At 45.6% G+C, this 20,264-nt stretch overlaps 6 protein-coding genes across 6 annotated transcripts; 3 read left to right on the forward strand and 3 right to left on the reverse strand.

The window, feature by feature from the left end:
- Positions 1 to 4,963: 4,963 nt before the first annotated feature.
- Positions 4,964 to 5,783, forward strand: TRUGW13939_00014 (uncharacterized protein; the record flags this gene model as incomplete). The annotated part of the gene is made up of 2 exons (XM_035483229.1): positions 4,964 to 4,978; positions 5,040 to 5,783. 2 exons carry the CDS (start codon positions 4,964 to 4,966, stop codon positions 5,781 to 5,783), a joined length of 759 nt encoding a protein of 252 aa, XP_035339122.1.
- A 2,693-nt stretch (positions 5,784 to 8,476) lies between these two features.
- Positions 8,477 to 10,502, reverse strand: TRUGW13939_00015 (uncharacterized protein; the record flags this gene model as incomplete). Its single annotated transcript, XM_035483230.1, has 7 exons — positions 8,477 to 9,053; positions 9,136 to 9,515; positions 9,578 to 9,590; positions 9,661 to 9,715; positions 9,765 to 9,780; positions 9,834 to 9,941; positions 10,011 to 10,502. The coding sequence occupies 7 exons, from the start codon at positions 10,500 to 10,502 to the stop codon at positions 8,477 to 8,479; spliced, it is 1,641 nt and encodes a 546-aa protein (XP_035339123.1).
- A 1,044-nt stretch (positions 10,503 to 11,546) lies between these two features.
- On the forward strand, positions 11,547 to 12,634 carry TRUGW13939_00016 (uncharacterized protein; the record flags this gene model as incomplete). Its single annotated transcript, XM_035483231.1, has 2 exons — positions 11,547 to 12,092; positions 12,143 to 12,634. The coding sequence occupies 2 exons, from the start codon at positions 11,547 to 11,549 to the stop codon at positions 12,632 to 12,634; spliced, it is 1,038 nt and encodes a 345-aa protein (XP_035339124.1).
- A 1,429-nt stretch (positions 12,635 to 14,063) lies between these two features.
- TRUGW13939_00017 (uncharacterized protein) lies at positions 14,064 to 14,867 on the reverse strand (the record flags this gene model as incomplete). Its single annotated transcript, XM_035483232.1, has 3 exons — positions 14,064 to 14,242; positions 14,339 to 14,711; positions 14,763 to 14,867. The coding sequence occupies 3 exons, from the start codon at positions 14,865 to 14,867 to the stop codon at positions 14,064 to 14,066; spliced, it is 657 nt and encodes a 218-aa protein (XP_035339125.1).
- A 205-nt stretch (positions 14,868 to 15,072) lies between these two features.
- Positions 15,073 to 16,746, forward strand: TRUGW13939_00018 (uncharacterized protein; the record flags this gene model as incomplete). Its single annotated transcript, XM_035483233.1, has 2 exons — positions 15,073 to 15,143; positions 15,267 to 16,746. The coding sequence occupies 2 exons, from the start codon at positions 15,073 to 15,075 to the stop codon at positions 16,744 to 16,746; spliced, it is 1,551 nt and encodes a 516-aa protein (XP_035339126.1).
- A 789-nt stretch (positions 16,747 to 17,535) lies between these two features.
- On the reverse strand, positions 17,536 to 20,112 carry TRUGW13939_00019 (uncharacterized protein; the record flags this gene model as incomplete). The annotated part of the gene is made up of 6 exons (XM_035483234.1): positions 17,536 to 17,958; positions 18,414 to 18,426; positions 18,482 to 18,541; positions 18,602 to 19,047; positions 19,098 to 19,677; positions 19,730 to 20,112. 6 exons carry the CDS (start codon positions 20,110 to 20,112, stop codon positions 17,536 to 17,538), a joined length of 1,905 nt encoding a protein of 634 aa, XP_035339127.1.
- Positions 20,113 to 20,264: the final 152 nt, after the last annotated feature.

A 20,264-nucleotide genomic window follows, 5' to 3' on the forward strand; every position in this document is an offset into this window, starting at 1 on the left:
CACCGCAGCTGCACCGATCTGTCGGGGGGCGTACTCAGGTCGTAACAGGTTCTTTTTATCAACGGATATTCCGTTCCCGAATTCCAATCGGCCTCCAGCGGCGTCAATTCTTACATGTTGGTATTCCATCCATGGAAGACCCAATATCATATCGTATTCGCACTTCGGAACCACATAGAAGTAGGCTTTCTCCTGTATATTTCCCCCGATATCTAATGTCACACATGCAATTTCTTTAATGTATTGAGGTGCCAAACCATCATATCCCTTAATAGGTCGAGGTTTAATAGCGCTACAATTCAACTTTTTCTTTCGAGCAAAGGTCTCTTTGATGATCCCATAGGTAAGGCACCCACTATCAATTAAAGCATTGACATTGATTCTACGGTCTAACCATGCATCTATATTAAATAGAGGTCCATCAAACCTTCCAACCATCTTCTTAAAATTCTCGAAGTCACGAGCTGTTTTGCATTTTAGCTCCTACAGGCAACTTTACACAGAAGCTACTCTTTTAACTCTAATATACTATCTAAGCCTATATCAGATTCGGTTTCATTCTCCTTTACTCCAGTATTAGATATTCTCATAAACGTATCGTATTTCTTCTTACCACAGTTCCTCAAAAATGGCGCCCAACAGAGCGGCGCAGGTTCGGGGCAGTATTAGGCAATATAACCCAGTTTTCCACATCAAAAACAGTTGTCCGTTCTGACAGTATTAATTGGCAGGCCCGCAGGTGTCCAGTCCATAACTTAGAACTATCCTCTGTCAGGAAAGGTTCCTTTTGTGAGCAGACGGGAAGTGTTCCGCTTATATCAGGACTAGATATTATCAATCCTTTTCAGCTCTTCAAGGTCGTTCGCTACTCGGTATAAGCATTCACAGAAAGCTTCATACTGCTTCAGCATATCACTCCCGACAGTCACACACCTCATTTCTTAGTTAATCACAGTTTTCAGTCGTGAGATTTTTACATCATCAATCCATGATTAACCTCCTACAAAAAGTAATATCCGTTCAAATTCACTAATAAAGTCCTGAAAAGAGGTGCGCCCCTGTCGTATACAGTTAAGTTCAAAATTCACCTTCTCCACAAGTTAATGATCTTCAAACAGCACATTAAAATACGCAAAAAAAGCTTCTAATATAGCAGGAGTAACCATATTTACGTTCCCATAAAGCCACATCCAGGAGTAGACCTTCGTCTGGGCCTTTCCTACCAACCATCCATAGACATACCACAGTTACTCATACAGTCCTCCGATCACTGGTGCATCAACCATCAATTTTACATATAGGATTGCCACAAACTGCATATATCATGAACGATCAGAATCGTCATATTTATCAGGATGATCAAGGAAATAGCACGGTTTATTCGCACTGTACATAGAGATTACCGATGGTATAGCATCAGTAAAGACCTCAGGCATAGGTGGTTCAGTCATATTATTAACTTGTCCTTCGACATACGATAGACAAACGGACATATTCATCAGAAAGAGTTCCATTCATTACATTTGTTCCAATAACAGCTGGTTCAGTTCCAAAGGTATGCCCCTTCGGTCCAGGCCATCCCTCAATAGACTATTCATCATAATAGGGAAATTTCTCAATGCTCAACTCAGTCATCAAGGAGCAGCGATATAATAATTCAATCCTCCAAATAAGAAGAGTTAATATAATTCTTAGGGGCTTGATTTGAACAAACAAGAAGCGATCATATAGCTCAACCCTTCGGGTAAGAAAAGTAGCACGTTCTCGACCCTTTAAATAGGGAAGAGGGGTGAGACATTCGAATCTAATGTTACAGACTAGGTCCCATCTTACTGGCCTTATATAGATCCAGGAATTAAGTAAATTCAAATATGAGAAAAAGAAGGAAAAGGTTCGCAGAGATTCACATTATCAAATGTCAATACAGGCGAGTGTGGGTCCCAAAGGCGCCCTAGCGAATCTGGTATAGCATCAGAGGGTTCTTCTATAGCGAACCAGGTGCGGACCAGGTGCGGTTATTCTACGAGAGCAAAGCCTGAGTATCCCAGGGGCTAAGACCCTAACACACATATAGGGAGTACGTTGAATATTAAAAACTAATTAACTTTTTTTTATCTAGTTTAACGCTAATAATTGTTAATAAAAAAAATCAACTGACCAGTCGGTTGCTTTGCCATTGGTGATAGGCGTCAATAATGATAACCAATATGGTTTGGCATCCATAAACATTATACTATTTGAGTTTTCAAGAGGAATGGATATGGGCTAGCTTTCTGCTTTGAGTTCATTTGTTGATAACAGGTTCTTCTAGGTGCCATCTATGATTGATAATTTTATGACCTTTTTCTGATTGCAATCTTCCCTTGTAACTCCTCAGTTTTAGTATTGAGATCACTCATCAAAGACGTTAATAGATTACCCGGTCGTTCGATTTTACCACGAAGCCGATGTAATATCCCTTCTAGTCCTTTGGAAACAAACCCTACTCCTCTGATTTTGAGGTCAAGAGGCACCCTACCCTCGCTTGTTGGGTTACCACAATTACCGAAGGTTGTTCAATCTGGTGCCAGTCAGGGTCAAAATAAATACATATGTACCAACGCCTCTAGGAATCTCTCCGTGGCGGGCGAGTACCTCCGATCATCCTTGTCTCGTGATCCAGTTTCGGTGCATTTCTTTACCTTATGTTTTGTAAATTTAAATATTGATATTATCTGATGGAAAAGCAACTACGCGTCGGGCTTGTATAGATCTTTAATATACCTGTGTATTATTTGCAAAACTTTTGTCAATGATGTTTTTCGTCTTAATCATGTTCTATTCAGTATCAGAATTTTTCCCTACCATCCAGCGTATACGCGAGTTTATAGGCGCAGGTAAAATTAGACTTACCATATTTCTATGATCTAAGTTGCCAGGATAGCAACACTCTCCAATCTCTTGCTACTTGATTATACAAAAGTGTGGGGGGAAAACATCTGAGGCCTCAGGCCCTGTATGGTGGTGGAAATGGTCGGCTTTGGTGCCAGCGGATTCGTAACATAAAGCAGTGTAGGACTCATTAGTCGTCGGCAAGGTATAAGCGCTGCATTAAAGGCAGTGCTAGCTTGATCAGATGCCATGGGTGCTGTGCTGACTGTTACTGCAGGGTTAGCTAATGTTAGAATTAGTGTCAGTGGGGTGTGTCCAGTAATTTAGGGGATGTGCGTATCAATTCCCTTACGAATTGTGAAACAGCTCAATTCTTCTAGATCTTCTAGATCGTGTTGCTGACCTCGTAGGTCATTCTTGCTGACAATGCAACGCTAACCATAGCATCACGTATTATTTACCCCTGCATAAATGAACTTAGTCCATAACGTCACATTCGGGATTGACGTTAGGCAAGATTGGGGTAAGACTAAGTGGGCTAAACCCGAACTTTCCACGAGATCCTTTACGAACTTGAGGATGCAATGACTAATGCCATACAAACCAAACAAGCGCGAGAACCAAGAATTAGAGGTCATTTCTTCCCTATCAATGTTTACATAGGGGTACTGAGCAAATATTTCCACTTAATTGATTAATTACAGGGTGCGAGGAGATAGCAGGGCCTTGGAGTGGGCCCTGCACGGAATGTAGTCTAGGTTCTAGAGAGGGGGGTTACAAGGCCAATGCTACAGTGACTTTCTGAAGGTGACTGGGCTAGACCGACGCAGTTATCACTGCTTACCCATAGATATGCTTGCCACTGTACATTGCTTTTTCAACAATCCTAGACAAAGAAGCCATGGATGAGACGCTCTGGTTGGCAAACCACATAGTACGGTTCTTATTTTGAAGCTTTTTTCTGAATACAACCCCTCAATCCCTTATTTTAGCTCCAAATGGATGGCATTAGCTGCCGGCATATTAGGGCTTGGGTAGCACTGGTGTTCTACTGGAATATGACCTTTAGTCCTGGTTGCCGAAATTGCAGCACAAACCAAACAATCCATTGAAAGTCACTAGATGAACCTTTGACACAGACGATTGTCAAGTTGGTATTTCCTGACGTCTGTCGATACTTAGACCCATTTTCTCTCCACTCGTATTTGTGGGGGATGATGCGCAGTCAAGGCAACGAACTAGCGTCACAAGAGTTCCTGCCTTCACTTTCCGCGTGTCTATTGATTAGTAGAGCTAGTGTAGTGGCATAGCTACAAGCTCCGATGAATGAAACTCCAGTGTAACCTTGAATTAAACACTATCGCTTTTGGTTTATCGTAATTTTTTACAGGATGACTTGTGAATTTAAGATGGGCGTTTGTCCTGCACAACTTATAAAAGTTATATCATCTCTCCTACTTATCAGTAAATAAAACTTCCTGGCGAAGTTTTCACTAATCCCACATTCCTTGGAAGTACTAGTGTTTTCGTCCATCTCGTCGCCCACGCAACTCCAAACCTTTCCTTTCAACAAATATGAAGAATACCATTGGCTATATTTCCGCTTTCTTAGCAGCTCTTACTGGCGTCCAAGCTGGTATCGATCTAAATAGTGCACAGAATGTTGCTATTTACTGGGGTAAAACATCCATAAGGGATCCAAAAGTTTTATGGATTGAGTCTTAACTAAAATTTCTTATCTACCAGGTCAAAATTCTGTGGGCACCCTTGACTCTAATGGCCAACAAAGACTAAGTTACTATTGCAAAAGTAAGTCTTAGACTTCATGTTTGATTCTGAGAAAAGAGGGTGAAGCCATGAACAAGCTGACTATTCTGGTTTTAACCTAAAAAAGACTCTCAAGTAGATGTAAGTTTGTTCTCGTGTTTTTCCTTCTCTTCGGATAAATAGGTAATTTAACAATCCCTCAAAAAAATAAGACCTTGATTCTCTCCTTCGTGACTCAGTTCAATGGTCCCGGTGGTTATCCCGTAACCAATTTCGCCAACACAGGAAACAACTGCACCACTTTTCCAGGAACTAAGCTTCTAAAATGCCCTCAAATTGCGTAAGTCAGATACTAAAAAAAGCTTGTTCAAGGCATAAAACAAGATGAGAAATCTAACAAGGAAGCACAAAATAGCGAGGACATCGTGACCTGCCAGGGTCTCGGAAAGACCATTCTCCTCTCCACCGGAGGCTATACTTACAGCGAAGGTGGATTCAATAGTACGAGTGAAGCGCTCCAATTCGCAAATCTCATGTGGGAACTTTTCGGCCCGGTGTCCAACAACAGCTCTGCTCTTCGCCCCTTTGGTACTGCTGTTATTGATGGCTTCGATTTTGATTTCGAGAATCTCGTCATGAACAACATGCCTACCTATGCCAATCAATTACGAAGCTTATACTCCACGGATAAGTCGAAGACATATTACATGACTGCTGCTCCTCAATGCGCTTACCCAGATACGGCTGACGACTCCATGTTGGATGGCGCTGTATACTTCGATGCCATCTTCGTTCAGTTCTACAATAACGCCTGTGGTCTGGTATACTTTGATCCAAGTTCTGCAACCCAGCGCTTCTTCAACTTTAACACTTGGGATAACTGGGCCAAGAATGTCTCTAAGAACCCAAATGTTAAAGTCTACATGGGAATTGAGGGTAATGTAGGAGCTGGCGCCGGCTATGAAGGACTCTCCATCGTCGAACCAGCTATCACCTATGTCTCCCAGTTTAGCTCCTTTGGCGGTGTTATGATGTGGGATGCTAGCCAAGTCTGGTCCAACACTGGATTCCTATCCTCTGTATACAAAACCTTACCTACCAGCACCAACAGCAGCACCACCCATACCCTGCAAGATGCGGACTAACTTCGCACCATCTTGTTCTTGCACATTCTTGTACCATTCGTTGGACAGGATTTGAGTTAAGTTGTAAGGGAAATTTGGTCTAAAAACACTCAACACGCATCTAGTATGTTCATGTTATATGTTAACATGCAGGGGAAATCAAAATACAATAGCGGAAATATATGGGAGCCGGATACCGTTCTGCGACGTTGCTGCAACATCAAAGGGCCCGGTAACTAGATTGTCGAACAAGCTGATATTGGTAATATTATCATTAATTTCTTGATACATTACCAGTTTATTGACTCTCAAACGTTCAAATGTTTTAATATGTTGTATAAAATGTCCACGTATTAGATGGCATGATTCATTACAACATCGACTTACGTAGATAGACGATAACTTACTTTTACTGAGAAGTGAATCAATTTCTTCCCAAATAAAAGATTAAAAAATGCAACAGTTGGCGTTGTCGATGTGATCACCGGTCATTCGCAAGTACGGACAAAGATCCACAAGGACATTACTTGGTAGGTCAATGGCTTGAAAAGAGAAGTAAAACAGGGGATCACTATTTACTCGGGCGATATTGAAATACTGTCGTGGATTCCGGCATTTCCGGAGCTCCCACGGAGTGTCGTAGTGACTTCAAGAGGGAGGCACTTTTTTGGCAAGTAAATTGATCGATTGCCACCGCCTCAGATCAATCAGAGGATCATGGTCAAACGATGAAAGACTAGTCTGGACCTTGTCATTAAAGGGAACGTATTTATCATCCCGTTTTAGTCCCTGTCATTGGATGAACCTGCAGAAAACGAAGGCGACTTTGTATTAACAGCCGATACACTTCTGTATGAATTTGCAGAGCTCATCTGGGACCCGATGAATGATAATGAAACCATGACAAGAGGCTAACTGACGTATTGGAATGCATGCGTCCGCGGATCTTGACCATTATCATCAATTGATGCGGGAATTGCGGCATGGAAAGCCGTCGTTGCTGGCGGTCGATCGGAATATTGCTTTGCCTTCAGCCCAGATCATTTGAACTGAGGTAATGGGCGTTAATAGTAACTTACTATGAAATGTCCGTAAACATAGTTAGCCAATTTAAAGTTCAGCGTGACTGGACTAGGAAAACGATCGAGCAATGGTGTAGCTTATAGATCAAACGAGCGGTCCTGCCTCGGTCTGCTGTAGTAGTATGGTTACTCTGCATACTCCGGAGTTTCCTTTTAGAATCGAGTACACAAGTATATCTGTTAGTACTTGCTTTTCATCCGAACCCTTCCCTTTTGTAAAAAATACTGAGCGACTCGCGTCGAATTCACAGGTATCCCACCAAGCGAAGCGAACCCTGACCTGGCACGGTCAATTACCTTGAAAAGAATCTAAACGGCCATAGATAGCCCCAACACCCTAGAAAAGAAATCGCGACATATGCGAACCAAAGTTGCCTATCTAATGTGTCACAAACGCTGCGTTTGTTGTTTTGTATACAGCGAAGGAGAACGCTACGGCAATTGCAGTCTCGATAACTGTCCGTGCATTTTCCAGTCGACGAGAAGGAGGAAGATAACTCTCGACGGCCTGTTGCTCGGCACGCAGGGAAATTATCATATTACTGGAAACTCGTTACATGGACAATATGTGAGTGTAGCAGAGTTCAATTATTAGTGTTGTGTTTTACTTGAACCCGCAGATAGCGGCGTCGGCCCAAGACGAGTAATATAGCAATATCCACTTAAGTGCAAGTGACACCTCCTCGTCCGCATCTTCTTGTTCGACTGTTACGACCAAGAGTGACCAGATAATACCACAAGACACGTCGTGATGGTATGGGCAGCCTCCTGCACAGCTTATTGGCCAGAAGAACTCCCCTGGATGGTTCCAAGTGGTCGATCTGGCGGACCAGAATGAAGGTGAAAGGAGAGAAGCTCCGCATTATAGTCTTGATAGTCTGATCATGGGAATTTCCTTATTTGGGAAATAATGGTTGCTTGTTTTTACCAATGTTCCTGTTTTAGAAGTTCGTTACTTTCGTGAATATCAGGGAATTATTGTCGGCGCTATACTATTGTATTACTTAGACGTTTAGTATTTAATAATAGACTTGATCCATTTCACCTCTCCTGTTACAGAACTTGCGATCGAGTTGGTAAGGCAGCACAGCCTCATCCATAACTCTTTCAACCGTGAATTTCCCCCGTATCCTATTCTAAAGGCCGCCAGGTCTTAGTTCATTGACTCAGACTGTATAGAATCGGTGATTTTCATCCTCTTCATTTTCAGAATAAGTTGTAATATGAGACAGAAAGGTATCCATCGAGTTGGGCCTAAAATAAGCAAAGCACGTTGGTCTTTGTGATTAGATAGCGAGGATCGGCAAGTATCATAGCAAAATGTTCATTTGATATTTAATAATAGCTATTAGTTATAACGCGGTAGCGATAATCATAATTTTTCCAGTATGAAATGCACAGCTCTAGCTCCATCGAAAGTCGCTATGCACCACCTGCCCAATTGGGTTGCTCCTGTCGACATCCAAACCAGAGAACAATGTGATCAACTATCCCAACAAAACCTAGGCTGTAGATCGCTAGATTTATTTCTCCTTTCTATTCCTTTTAAAGCAAATTAAAGGAGTCTCTATTCTAGCCTATATGACTTTTATTCTCATTCTCCTTAGCTCTTCCTCAGACTCGACACATTTTTTACACCTTACTTTTATTTGCTTCCTGGTGGCGTTTCTTCTCCGCAAACCGAATACGCCGCTCTTCTCTCCATTTTGGACCCCATTGAGTTACCACGTATAGCATCGGGCTCAATAGGATGACCACCAACCCCACGACGGTGTAGGACCAACCGGAGCCGATGCCATTTATCATAGGATTGATCATGGCAGAGCCTCCTGCTCCCATCAGACAACGTGTCAGGTTGTTAGCAGCCGATGCAGTCGATGGCGATTGCGGGTAGAGATCGACGAGCAAAATATTCATGCTGTTATAGCACGCTGTCATGGTCAGCGCCATGACGAAGGTCAGAACCAGCGGCGCTGCTATATGCGTGTGCTTTTCGATCGTCCACCCATACCCAATCATCACGATGCCGCCGACATAAACCAACGGCCAGACAATGGCGAGTCGTGCGTGTTCGATGGGGAATTTAGCCAAGTCGTCTCCTTTCTTCTTATCGACAGTGCAACCGTTGGCCAGCGCCACCCGACGATAGTTCCAATCAAGAAGCTTACCATTAACAAAAATGGATACTGCTGCACCTAGTCCGAATGGACTAATTAAACCAACAATGTTAGTCTCGCCTTGGTAGCATCCTGAGCAAAGAAAAAAGGAAGACAGAGAGGAAGCTCACTTACACATAGCACAGGCCTACTTGAAGCGTATCAAGCCCGTACACAACAGTAAACTGGGTTGCTAAACTGGCCGTCACTGTGTACCATGACGCATAGATGATGGCGTTGTAGAAAAGAATGACTGACACATCTTTTTCGACAATGATCAAAAGCGTCTTCAGCGGGTTGGGCCATCGTAGGATACGCTTCTGCGCCAGATTCCGAGACGCTGATTTCCTCTCATCGCGTAAGCTAGGATTAGCTATCTCTTGTCTGCGACGCACCCACTCCCCAACTAGAGATCGACTCCACCATGCTGTAGGAGGCAGGGAGCCGTTGCCGACGACCTTGCGAGCTGTCTCAGGGAAGGCCATCCCGAGTACGATAATGTAAACGCCACCAAACTGGGTGAGATGTCAGTCTCATTTATCGTTTATTCTTCGGCAGAACAGAGGAATCCTCTTACGATTACGAGAAACCTGAGTCTAACTGTTAGCGAGGGCGAATAATCAATTGCTGGCGCAGGTTAGGCTAGGCTGTTACACGCACCAGAAAATCGCCCTCCAACCCTGGTATTGGGCTAGTAACCCACCGATAATGGGACCTTGATCACGTTAGCTGGGCATACATCGTAACCTGATAGAGGATACTACCAATCGCTGGTCCTAACTGCCGAGAAGATTAGGAAACCGGCCATGTTACGAAGGTGACGTGCGACTTACCATGATACCACTCTGTGCCATTCCCATGTACTTCCCTCGCTCAGCTGTTGTTGAAATATCTGCTACAACACCGCTGTTTAGAGAATAAAGACCCCCACTACCAGCACTCTGGAAATTGTGTCAATGCAAGGAAAAGGGCCGTTTGACCGGAGCTCAGAAATTATAGTTTGAACTTACTTGGAGACACCGAAGGATAAACAGGGCTGGGTAGGATGTCTGTAATCCTAAGCCAATGTTTGCTGCGATGTAGACGATGAAGGCTATCAAGTACGCAGGCCGACGGCCCATCATATCGGCCAAGTCGCCATATACCGAAGGCGCGAGACCCTGGAAGATCATGAATGCCGTTATGGTCAAATTGATTAGCGTCCATGAGACATTTAAGTCCTTGGAAAGCATCGGAATAGCAGGCAGGTATGTGTTGGCTGATAGAGGGGAGAAAAAGCCGCCCAACCCGGACATCAGCACAATGAAATTCTTTTGCCCCGGCGTAAACACTGAGTATACATCCTCCTTTTCATGCTTCGGAGGCTCACTTGGCCACTGTTGACCCTTATCGGTCTCATTTGGATGAGCTGGCACGGGAGAAGCCAGTAAAGCCTCCGGTTTAACATTGTCCCTGTTCATTTCTTCATCCGGCCGTTTTAGAGCATCCTTCTCAGAATCCATGACGAACAGTACGATGCTATGTGCTTGACCAAACCCCTAGCAATTATTCCTAGGGACTCTATGTAGCGCATATGGAGAAAAACCTTGGCTGAGTCACGGCCTTATATTATTAATATTTTTGTGTGCGATTTCGGGGAACCTTCCCAATCCCACGACGTGGATTAACTCTCTTGCGAAATCTCCGAATCTCGCTCCCATCTTCAATTCCCGCACTAGGATGTCGATCCTATTCACGTACGGGCGCTAGGGTTGCAACATTAGTACATATTATTCGCACCAATGCTATTCGTTATTGGCGTTAGCCCCTGTAAGGTGCTTGATTAAAGTGTCGATCCCCGGCCCTGCCAAAAAGGAACGCTCATGCCCTTCTGGCTCCATGTTCTCCCCACTGGGCTACCCCAGGATGTTGGCTTGAGATATGGTTATTTGATGAAGATAGCGGGGTATTCTCTTTCCCATTTGATGAATAAGCAATTCGTGAGATACAGAGGATTTCGCACTCCCTTTCTAGACGGTGGTTGCACAATGTTGGGACCATATTTCCGACAGTCAAGTGTGATTAGTCTCAATTTGTGCATAAGAAACGGAGAACGAAATGTGATGATGCAAGTATCACGACCTGAGGCTCATTGCATATGAATAGCCCACTAAGCGAATACTGTTATCATGCTGTTGGTAATTAAAAGTGGGATGGCTGCTGACCATTATGCCCAATCAATTGGCTGCGGACATTCACCTGCCGTCTTGAGTATCTTGGGCTCGCCATTACCAACAGAATTTGATAGACAACATGTCTGGGCGACGCAGTAATGTCCCAATTTGACATAGATCATCGATAGAGTCGGATTCTAGACACTCTTTCCACAGTTCCCTGCTGCCATTGATCCGGAGATTGACACATAAATTGACTGAGGGGAGGAGCCGAACGTATTCTTCATCAAATTTTACTATTAACATCTCTTATCTGTTCCTCAAGTCTTACAAGAAAATAATCCACATAAACAACGAGGGCTATCTCCCAAATATCGGATTGAGTTTGCAAGGATGTTTCGACGTGTTGTGCAGCCCTCTCCCAAGCTCTGGGTCCCTTGGACACCCGTCTCTAGGGCTTATATTCACAAGGTTGCTCAGCTCCAGTCGGTGGCTCAGCAGACCGTGTCGCCAGTTGCTGAGGCAGGGGCCGGTGAATTCTCCAAACAGAAGCCCTTCGATCATGTCCCTTGGAAGGAACCCGTATCAACCACAGGTACAGTGCGCTTCTTCGGAAAGACTACCGATAATAAGGCACATACTCTAAATTTCAAGAAGGGAGAGGAGTTACAAAGTAATCTAGGCAAGGGCGAAGAACTTGATGTCAAGATCACCGACCTACGAACCTACGAGCCTCCGGTGTCGCTGTCGTTGGAGGGTGTGGAGTGGGTTCAGCATCCAACTGTGCTCACAGAGGAGAAATTACTGGATGCCAACAAGGCTGAGAGTGATGCCTTTGTTCGATCACACTATTTTGACGAATGTGCAGCCTTGGTGAAGGAGAAGAGTGGCGCAGCCACAGCCATTGCCTACAACTATCGCCATCGTCGCATTGAAACTGTATAGTCAACCTCCACATGAGATTCACACAGAACTAAACCTCCATATAGGGCACAAATCTCTTCGACCCCCTCAACTTCTCAAACAAACCCCTCTCTACCATGCACATGGACAATGATGCCAAGACTGCTGAGGTGAACCTCCGCCGTGTGCTCGGTGACGCAGAGGCCGAGCGATGGCTCTCTAAGCATTGGGGCATCATCAATGTCTGGCGCCCTGTCGGCGTGACTGTTCATCAGTGGCCCTTGGCTTTGGTTGACTCGACCACTTTCAGCCGTGGAGATGGGGCCACTACACCGATCTACACCAAAAACAACTATAAAAGCCACTTCACAGGCCTCACGTTTAACCCAGAATACAAATTCTACTATGTTAGCAATCTAGGTACCGACGAGGCTCTCCTATTTGTTGACTTTGACTCTGAACCCAAGGGCAATTTGATCGGAATGGCTCACGGGGCTTTTGAGGATCATAACGGGCCAGCCGACGCGCCCCTGAGGCGGTCAATTGAGGTTCGGTGTCTGGTGCTCTATGATGATTGAAGTTGCTAAATGGCGGGGTTATTGGATTCAATATCTTTTAAGTATTATCAATGAACATCAAGTTTTTTCCACACAATTAAACCTAATTGTAAGGACACCGATTTCACTATACCTTCATATTATATCTTTGCCTCAATTGATGGAACGGAACGGCCCGGGTCTTCATTACCCAATACCCCAGATGCAGCCCGCTCGAGAACAAAAGAACGCGCGATACTTTATGGAGTAAGTTAAGTACTAAATACGGCAAATTATTATGCTGTTTACGAGTTACCTTACCCCAATTTTTAGAGGGCGATCACGATGATAGCATCACGGACTAAAAGTAAGACCAGCGCTTATCTCGCCAACTCATATCCAACTAAAAGCCCTGTGTCTAAATATACTAGGCAATCAACGTGCAGGATCTCCAAAGCACTCGAACTTTGTTCAGAATGCCTCGGCTCGGCATTATTCTTGTTGGTAAGCACTTGCGTCCTGTGGTGTAACACCATACCGCGTAAATGCGGTTCCTTGTCCATGTAGTTAGTAGCTACAGTATACAACAACGGCAGATCGCCAGCTAAGGAGAACTGAGCGGCGGAGCCATGCAATAGGAACTAAAGCCGATTGAAAGCCAATACACCAATTTACAACTCCACGTCAAGCCGTGCCAGGTGCCCACAATGTTGCCAAAATTCATCAGTTTTGGGCTTTCCAACAACTGTAAATGGGTTAGGGTTAATGGTTGAGGCTGACCGCTGTTTAACTATTACATCGATATACGGAGTACTGTGGGAGAAATGGGACACGTCGAGTTTCTGAATTCATTCCCAATCTCTACTTGTTTATGTATCGGTTTAGGTGCTTGCCCAAGGCCGATAATAGGGGATAAAAAATCCGATCTTCGGCTTGGGTGGTATGACAGGACTGGTGTTACGAAACCAACAATATGCACGCTTTAACGATGATAGGAAATGGTCTAATAGGAGATTAGAGCGGCGAGATCCCGTGGTTTAAGGAAACACGACGAGGCTATTGGGCTAGCTACAGCGAGGCTAACCTGTCAACCGTCAGGGGTGATTACTAACCAAACCGGCCTCAATTGCTTAGGAGCGTAAACCGCTAATCCCTTTTTTATATTTAGAATTATTAATATTAAAGCTGATATGTAAATATTGTCATGTTTAGGCTATTAAGCAATAAAGAAAAACGAGCCCCGGACTAGAGAACGCATAGTTTTGGGTTCTCGAGCAAACAATGCACCAGTCAGTGGACGCTTATTCTAGACACCACATCTCTGGGTTTCTCTTGACCCTACCAATAATATTTACAAACCTCTAGGCAACCATCAGGTTCTGGTTAAGTATTTTGAATGAAGCAAGTTGAACATAACAATATGAGATTTCTTCTATAGATAAACTAATTTACATGCTAACACCCTGTCCCCTTAGGCCTGTTTGTCCAGAATCTGGACAAGGGCTTTGACAACAGCGTCACCCATCTCTGTTGTCGATGCAGTTCCACCAATGTCAACCAGTGCGCACCTCAAAGCCGCATTCCTCTTTGTCGCCCAAGGCCACGCTGGTAGCCTCATTGATGGCATTGGCCAGGAAGTCCACGTCACAGCTATATCGCAGCATCATGGCGGCGCTCTGAATGGTAGCAATTGGGTTGGCCTTGTTGGGAGCTAGGTCGAGGGCAGAACCGTGGCTTGGCTCGTACATGCCAGTCGCCTTCTCCTGACCGGGGATGCCGGCGAGGCAGGCAGATGGACTGAAGCCAAGGGACCAGACACAGCGGCGGCCTCGTCGGAAAACAAGTCTCCGAAGATGTTATCGCAAAGAACAATACCGTTCAGCGATCGGGGGTTCTTGACCATGATCAAAGCCAGCGAGTCGGACAATTGATGGTGCAGAGGTATTTCGGGGAATTCAGGATCGTGGACCTTGGTGACTGCGTCTCTCCAGAGCCGCCACACTGCCAACACATTTGCCTTGTCAATTGATGTAATCTTGCTTGGGTTTTCGGGGCTTCCATGCTTGCATGAGAGATAAGCGGCCATCCTAGCCAGAGGGATGCCGTGGGCGTCGATGCACTAACCGCCAAGCAAGTCAAAGTCAAGGTTGAATTTGATGTCCTTCTAGACCACAGCTGGGTGAGCTTCGGCGGCGCGGAGGACGTTGACGGCTTCCCCAACGACCTGGGGACCGATGTGGTCACCGGGAAGAACCAAAATATCAAAGGAGGGCATGATGAATGTACGATGTGCGTGATTTCAAACACTCGATCAATGCAAATTTGTCTAGTTTAAGTATTCTGGGATACGGACAGTCTTAATATATTCGGATGACGCTGCCATACCCCCAACACAGATACCACTCCTGCCCGCGCGGCTATAACCACCGGTCTGAGTCCGGCTACCCTTGGGTAAAAGCCGGCGATGGCCACCCCACGCCATGTCGGCAGTGATGCGGGACGGCTATAGCCACGCCCGTGAACTCCCATGGACCTGGACCGTGTATGCAAGGTAGTTCTCCGCATTAAGAGAATTCCATATAACTCTCGGCAAATCCGGGGTAAACTTGGGTGTTTCCGATGCTCGCTGCAACACTTGTACCTCCCCTTTAACAAAATCAGATTCACCGGACAGGCCGGATGATATCCATCTGGAGCAATATGGCGCCGGCCTCTCGGCGGACCAAAGCACCAAGAAGGCGGGGGAGGTGAACAAGCTCGAAGCGCTTTCCTTTCAGTACACCAAGGAAGAGGAGAAGCGGCTGCTGCCGAAAATCGACATAATCGTGGTGGGCTATGTGTCTGGAGCCTATTTGTTGGCCTACATGGACCGCGGAAACATTGGCAATGCCAATACGGCTGGCATGTCGAAGGATCTGGGCATTGACGACTCGCAATACCAGTGGCTCCTGACAGTCTTGTATCTCGGTTATATTCTGTTTGACTGGCAAACCATATTCTATAACAATTTCCCGGCTCGTTATTACGTGTCCACGGTGGTGATGATTTGGGGAATCATTGCTAGTGACTATGCTACGGCCCAGAATTTCGGTGGAATGCTTGTGCTAGGTCTCCTACTAGGCATCTTCGAGTTATCCTACAGCCCTGGCCTGGGATACTTTTTCTCGTTCTTTTACCTTCGTGGCGAAATGGGCCGGCGTCTCGGCTGGTACGTCTCAATCGCTCCGTTAGCGGCATCCTTTGCCGGTGCGTTCGCCTTTTTCGTGACTGAGTACAAGCATGCCATTGCTGGCTGGCGCGCCCTTTTTCTTGTCGAGGGTTTTCCTGCAATTCTCGTGGGTCTTTTTGGTTACTGTTGGCTACCCAGCAACCTGCAAGACTGCCAGTTCCTAACGGAGCGCGAGAAGAAGATTGCTCTGGCTCGGATGGTTCGCTCCTTCGGCGACAAAGATCGAGGGCACTCGATCAATGTCATGGAGTTCTTCTGGAGCTTAATGGACATGAAGAACTGGATCCCGACTCTCATGTACTTTTCCTTCAATATTAGCTACTCCTCTCTGCCGATATATGTGCCCACAATTCTCACAGGAATGGGACTCACCAACCTCAACGCGCAAGGTCTTTCTGCGCCGCCGTATGTGTTCGCGGCAATAGTCGTGCTCATTGTCGGATACATGTCGGATTACTATAACCGACAAGGCATCTTCCTGGCCATCTGCAAGTGGCGTTGCCGCAATAGGCTGCCTGATCCTGTGCCTTGTGGAGCGGGTTGCGGTCAAGTACTTTGCCATCTTCCTGGTGACGGGCGGACTGTGCCCGTGCATCGGGCTGATTCTCTCGTGGGTGTCAACAACGGAGACGACAGCAAGCGAGGGGCCGGTTTCGTTTTGATGAATTTTGTCGGCCAGTGTGGACCGCTGGTGGGCACACACATCTTCCCCGCTTCCGAGGGACCATTTTACCAGGAGGGCTTCTATATTTCGTTTCGCTTCTGCCTGTTTGCGGTGCTGCTGGCGGGAGTACATATCTGGTGGCTCAATCGTCTGAACAAGCAGCTCGATGACAAGTACGGGCCTGTTACTTCGCTGATTAACGCCGAGGACGAGATTGACGAGGAGATGTATCAGAGCGAGACGTTTCGATATGTACTGTAGTAAATTGGATAGCCGTTTTGACATATTGCACATTCAATGTATCGCAGTGACTGGTTCTGGAGTGTGTAATCCGGTTTTCATCGGTCGAATGACACCCGCTATACTTGGTACAAGGTTGTAGTCGCACACGTCGGTTGTACGAATAGTATAATATATTATAAGTTAGGAAGATAATACAAGAAGCAATTATGATTATTACTATTGAATCAATGTATAACGTCCGTAGCCAGCCTATTGGCCATGGCAAACAGCGAATCTTAGTGCTGTAGACAGGCTTTTAGGGGTTGCTCCTACAAGAAGATAATATAGGAGAATAGTATAGGAAGTTACATGAATCACCGATTCCCCGATTCCTAATCGGAGGTACTATGGAATAAGAAAAGTAACTAGGAAAAATATGTACGATTGTGTGCCGGTCTATATACTACTCCTTGTGCCGCGTGAGGTTTTTCTTAGATAGATACAAGATATGAGAAAAGAACTAAAAGAAAAAGAAATGCTACGTTTCTATTTTAGTGCTCAGCTCAGAGATACACAAAAAGCTAGTAATAAAAAATGTTGTTTAACTAGGGTTATAGACTTCTTCATACGAGCTTTTAGCTGAGTCCTTATAGCTAGCACAGCAAGACTAGATTGGATAGCACATAAATAGATGGATTAATCAAGACCTAAAGAAGGACAAGAGAGAAGGGACAAGAGGGGGAGGGGACTAAAGCCAGAGGAAGGGAACAGAGGTCGGAGATAAGTTAGGAAAGGCTTGAGTGCGTTAAGGGGATAGCCAACAATTCCTCAACTCAGGCTCAACCCGAGAGTGGCTGAGGACGAGACCACGTTTGAGTACCTGCAAGGCCGCCCACTGGCGCCACCGGTGGTGCCTGGGACCAAGCAATGGCGCACTGGCGCAGTCTGTGTAGCGATGTCGATGCGCACTAGGATTACACGCTGGACATTGATGCCGGCGACGAAGTCACGTAGGGGACTTCCCCAGACGACGTCATCGGCATCAACGAGCGTGTGCCGGACCCGGCTGCCATACGGCGCGCGCCAAATTATATGGGCCTCCAGGCCAACATGGCGGCCACCGACATCAAAATCGACCGCGTATTCATCGGCTCGTGCACCAATTCGCGCATTGAGGACTTGCGCGTAGCGGCGCGCGTTGCGCAGGGCTGCCACGTGGCCACGTCGATCTCCGCCATGGTCGTGCCCGGGCTTGGTGCGACAGCAGGCCGAGGCCGTTTTTATGTATATGATATTAATAACAAGAAACTTCTACGATATCTTAACACTACAGTCAATAGTATAACAATAATATATAAAAGTAATTTTTGTCTTTATATTTTGAGATATTTTAATATTTTTAGACGTCTATTAATTATATACATATCTATAAAACTATAGTAATGTATATATAGGTTTTTAAAAAAACATCCATGGATAAAAGTACAGTGTAAAAACCCCCTGAAATGTATCCTGGTGGTGTTTTGACAGTCTCCGGTGGTGTTGTAACCCCAAATTTCGTCTATTGAAGAATTAAATAGTATCCACCCAAGATCACTTATATATTTTGGTTAGAGATTATGCACCTATAGTAAACTATATAAAAAATCTGTAACAGACTATATGAAGCTAGCTTAATTAGTGTTAATACTTATAATTTATATCACAGTACGCCGCACTCTGATGGATACTATAGTTAGATGATTAAAGTATATACCTAAAATATGGAGAATACTCTCCCATATTCGCCAGCTCTTGATCGTCGTATTTGCCCTCATACTCCTCGGATAGCATCCTATCCTTCTTAAGATTAGCAGCCCTGAGAAAATACCAATTTCCAATACAGGCACCATACCCTCCCACTATTACCAAGACTAACAGAATGCTGAACCCAGTGGTGTACGTCGGTGCTTCATTGTCGAAGAAGATGTTGGCACCAATGCAACCTCCAAATAGCTGGCCCCAGGTAGACTGCCAGCCCATGGCTGCTGCTCTCTTCCCTGGGTTGCGGACATTTGTACCTAACCACGATCCAACTGCAGGGGCCTGCATGTTGAAGCCAGCAACGACGAAGAATAAGGCAAAGTAAGAAACACCAGAAAGGTGGCTATAGTGTCGTGTCGCCCATAGGATAACGATGCCGATGGTGCCAACAGTATAGCTAATAAGAAGTGACCTTGCACGGCATTGATACTTGTCCGAGTATTTCGCAATTAAAATCACGCAGACGAAGGCGAACATATACGGAGGCGCTGTGAGAGCTTGGGCTTCGACTGAGGAATACCCCATGGACTTGACCATCTAGGTAGTGTGAGAGGGTGTATTTAGGTGATGGCAAGGGTATAATTGACAGAATAGGTTGGAACAGAACCCCCAAATCCAAGAAGTGAGGCAATGAAATATGTCTTCCAATCCTTGACAGCCTCGATAAAAGCTGACCATCGGAAAGTGTCATCCGGAGGAATAGGCCCGTCCTTGTATTTAACTCTTAATCGCAAGAAGGTTTTTTCGTCGGCACTGAACCAACTTGACGCCCATCGCTCAGGGAAATCGGGACAGAGCCATAGTCCGATGAGGCCGAAAAATATTGTGGCGGAACCCTCGATGATAAAAAGATATTGCCACTGTTTTAGACCAAGATGTCCTTGAAGTGGCCCGACTGCATAGGCAAGGAGGCCACCAAACGCTCCGGACAACATGGTTGCGCTATACCACCAGGCACTGCGGGTTTGCAGTTCGGAGGGAAGATACCAACAGCTAAGTGTAAAGAAACAGCCCTGAAAGAGGCCCGCTTCGAATACCCCCAGGATGATCCGAGCGGCGCAGTAATCGCTGTAGCCCTTGACCCAAGCGCTACCGAGAGTGACGGCGCCCCAGCAGATGACAATCATTGACAGCCAGAGTCGAGGTCCGTACTTGCGCATAAGCATACTGAGAATCCCTGTTAGCGCTATACACATGGGAGATTGGAAGGTTGTCTTACTTCGAAGGGGCTTCCAAACCAGCGTATGTAAAGAAATACCACGTCAAGGCTAGGTTGAATTGGCGACTCGTCATATGGGTATCTTCTAGGAAGGTATAGACCTTCACATTTCCGGCATTTGATTTATCAAGCGAGTTCAGAATGTAGTATATGAAGAGTAAGGGGAGAATCTGAAGATCTAATAATAGGAGAAGGCGCCGGTGGGCTTTAGGGTCTGACGCATAGTGGCCCTTGAGCCGTAGGTAATCTGCGTACTCGGTGGCATGGGTTGAATCAAGCTCGACAGGAACCTGGGTTCCAATTTCTATACCTGTTTTTGACGGATTCTTCTCGCGGTCAGCGGAGGAGGCCGCTTCAGAGACTGAAACCCTGGGTGAAGTCATCGTGACTTCTGACGCGTGACTGAAGAGTTTTGATCAGGGTGATGGGCCTCATTGTTTTCGGCGAAGGCATGGCCCATAACCAACTTTTTAAACTGGATATGCAGAGGGGAAACGTTATCGGCATCATCGACATGCTGCTTTTTGGTTATCAG

Source organism: Talaromyces rugulosus, chromosome I (genome assembly GCF_013368755.1).
Source record: "Talaromyces rugulosus chromosome I, complete sequence".
Taxonomy (NCBI): domain Eukaryota; kingdom Fungi; phylum Ascomycota; class Eurotiomycetes; order Eurotiales; family Trichocomaceae; genus Talaromyces; species Talaromyces rugulosus.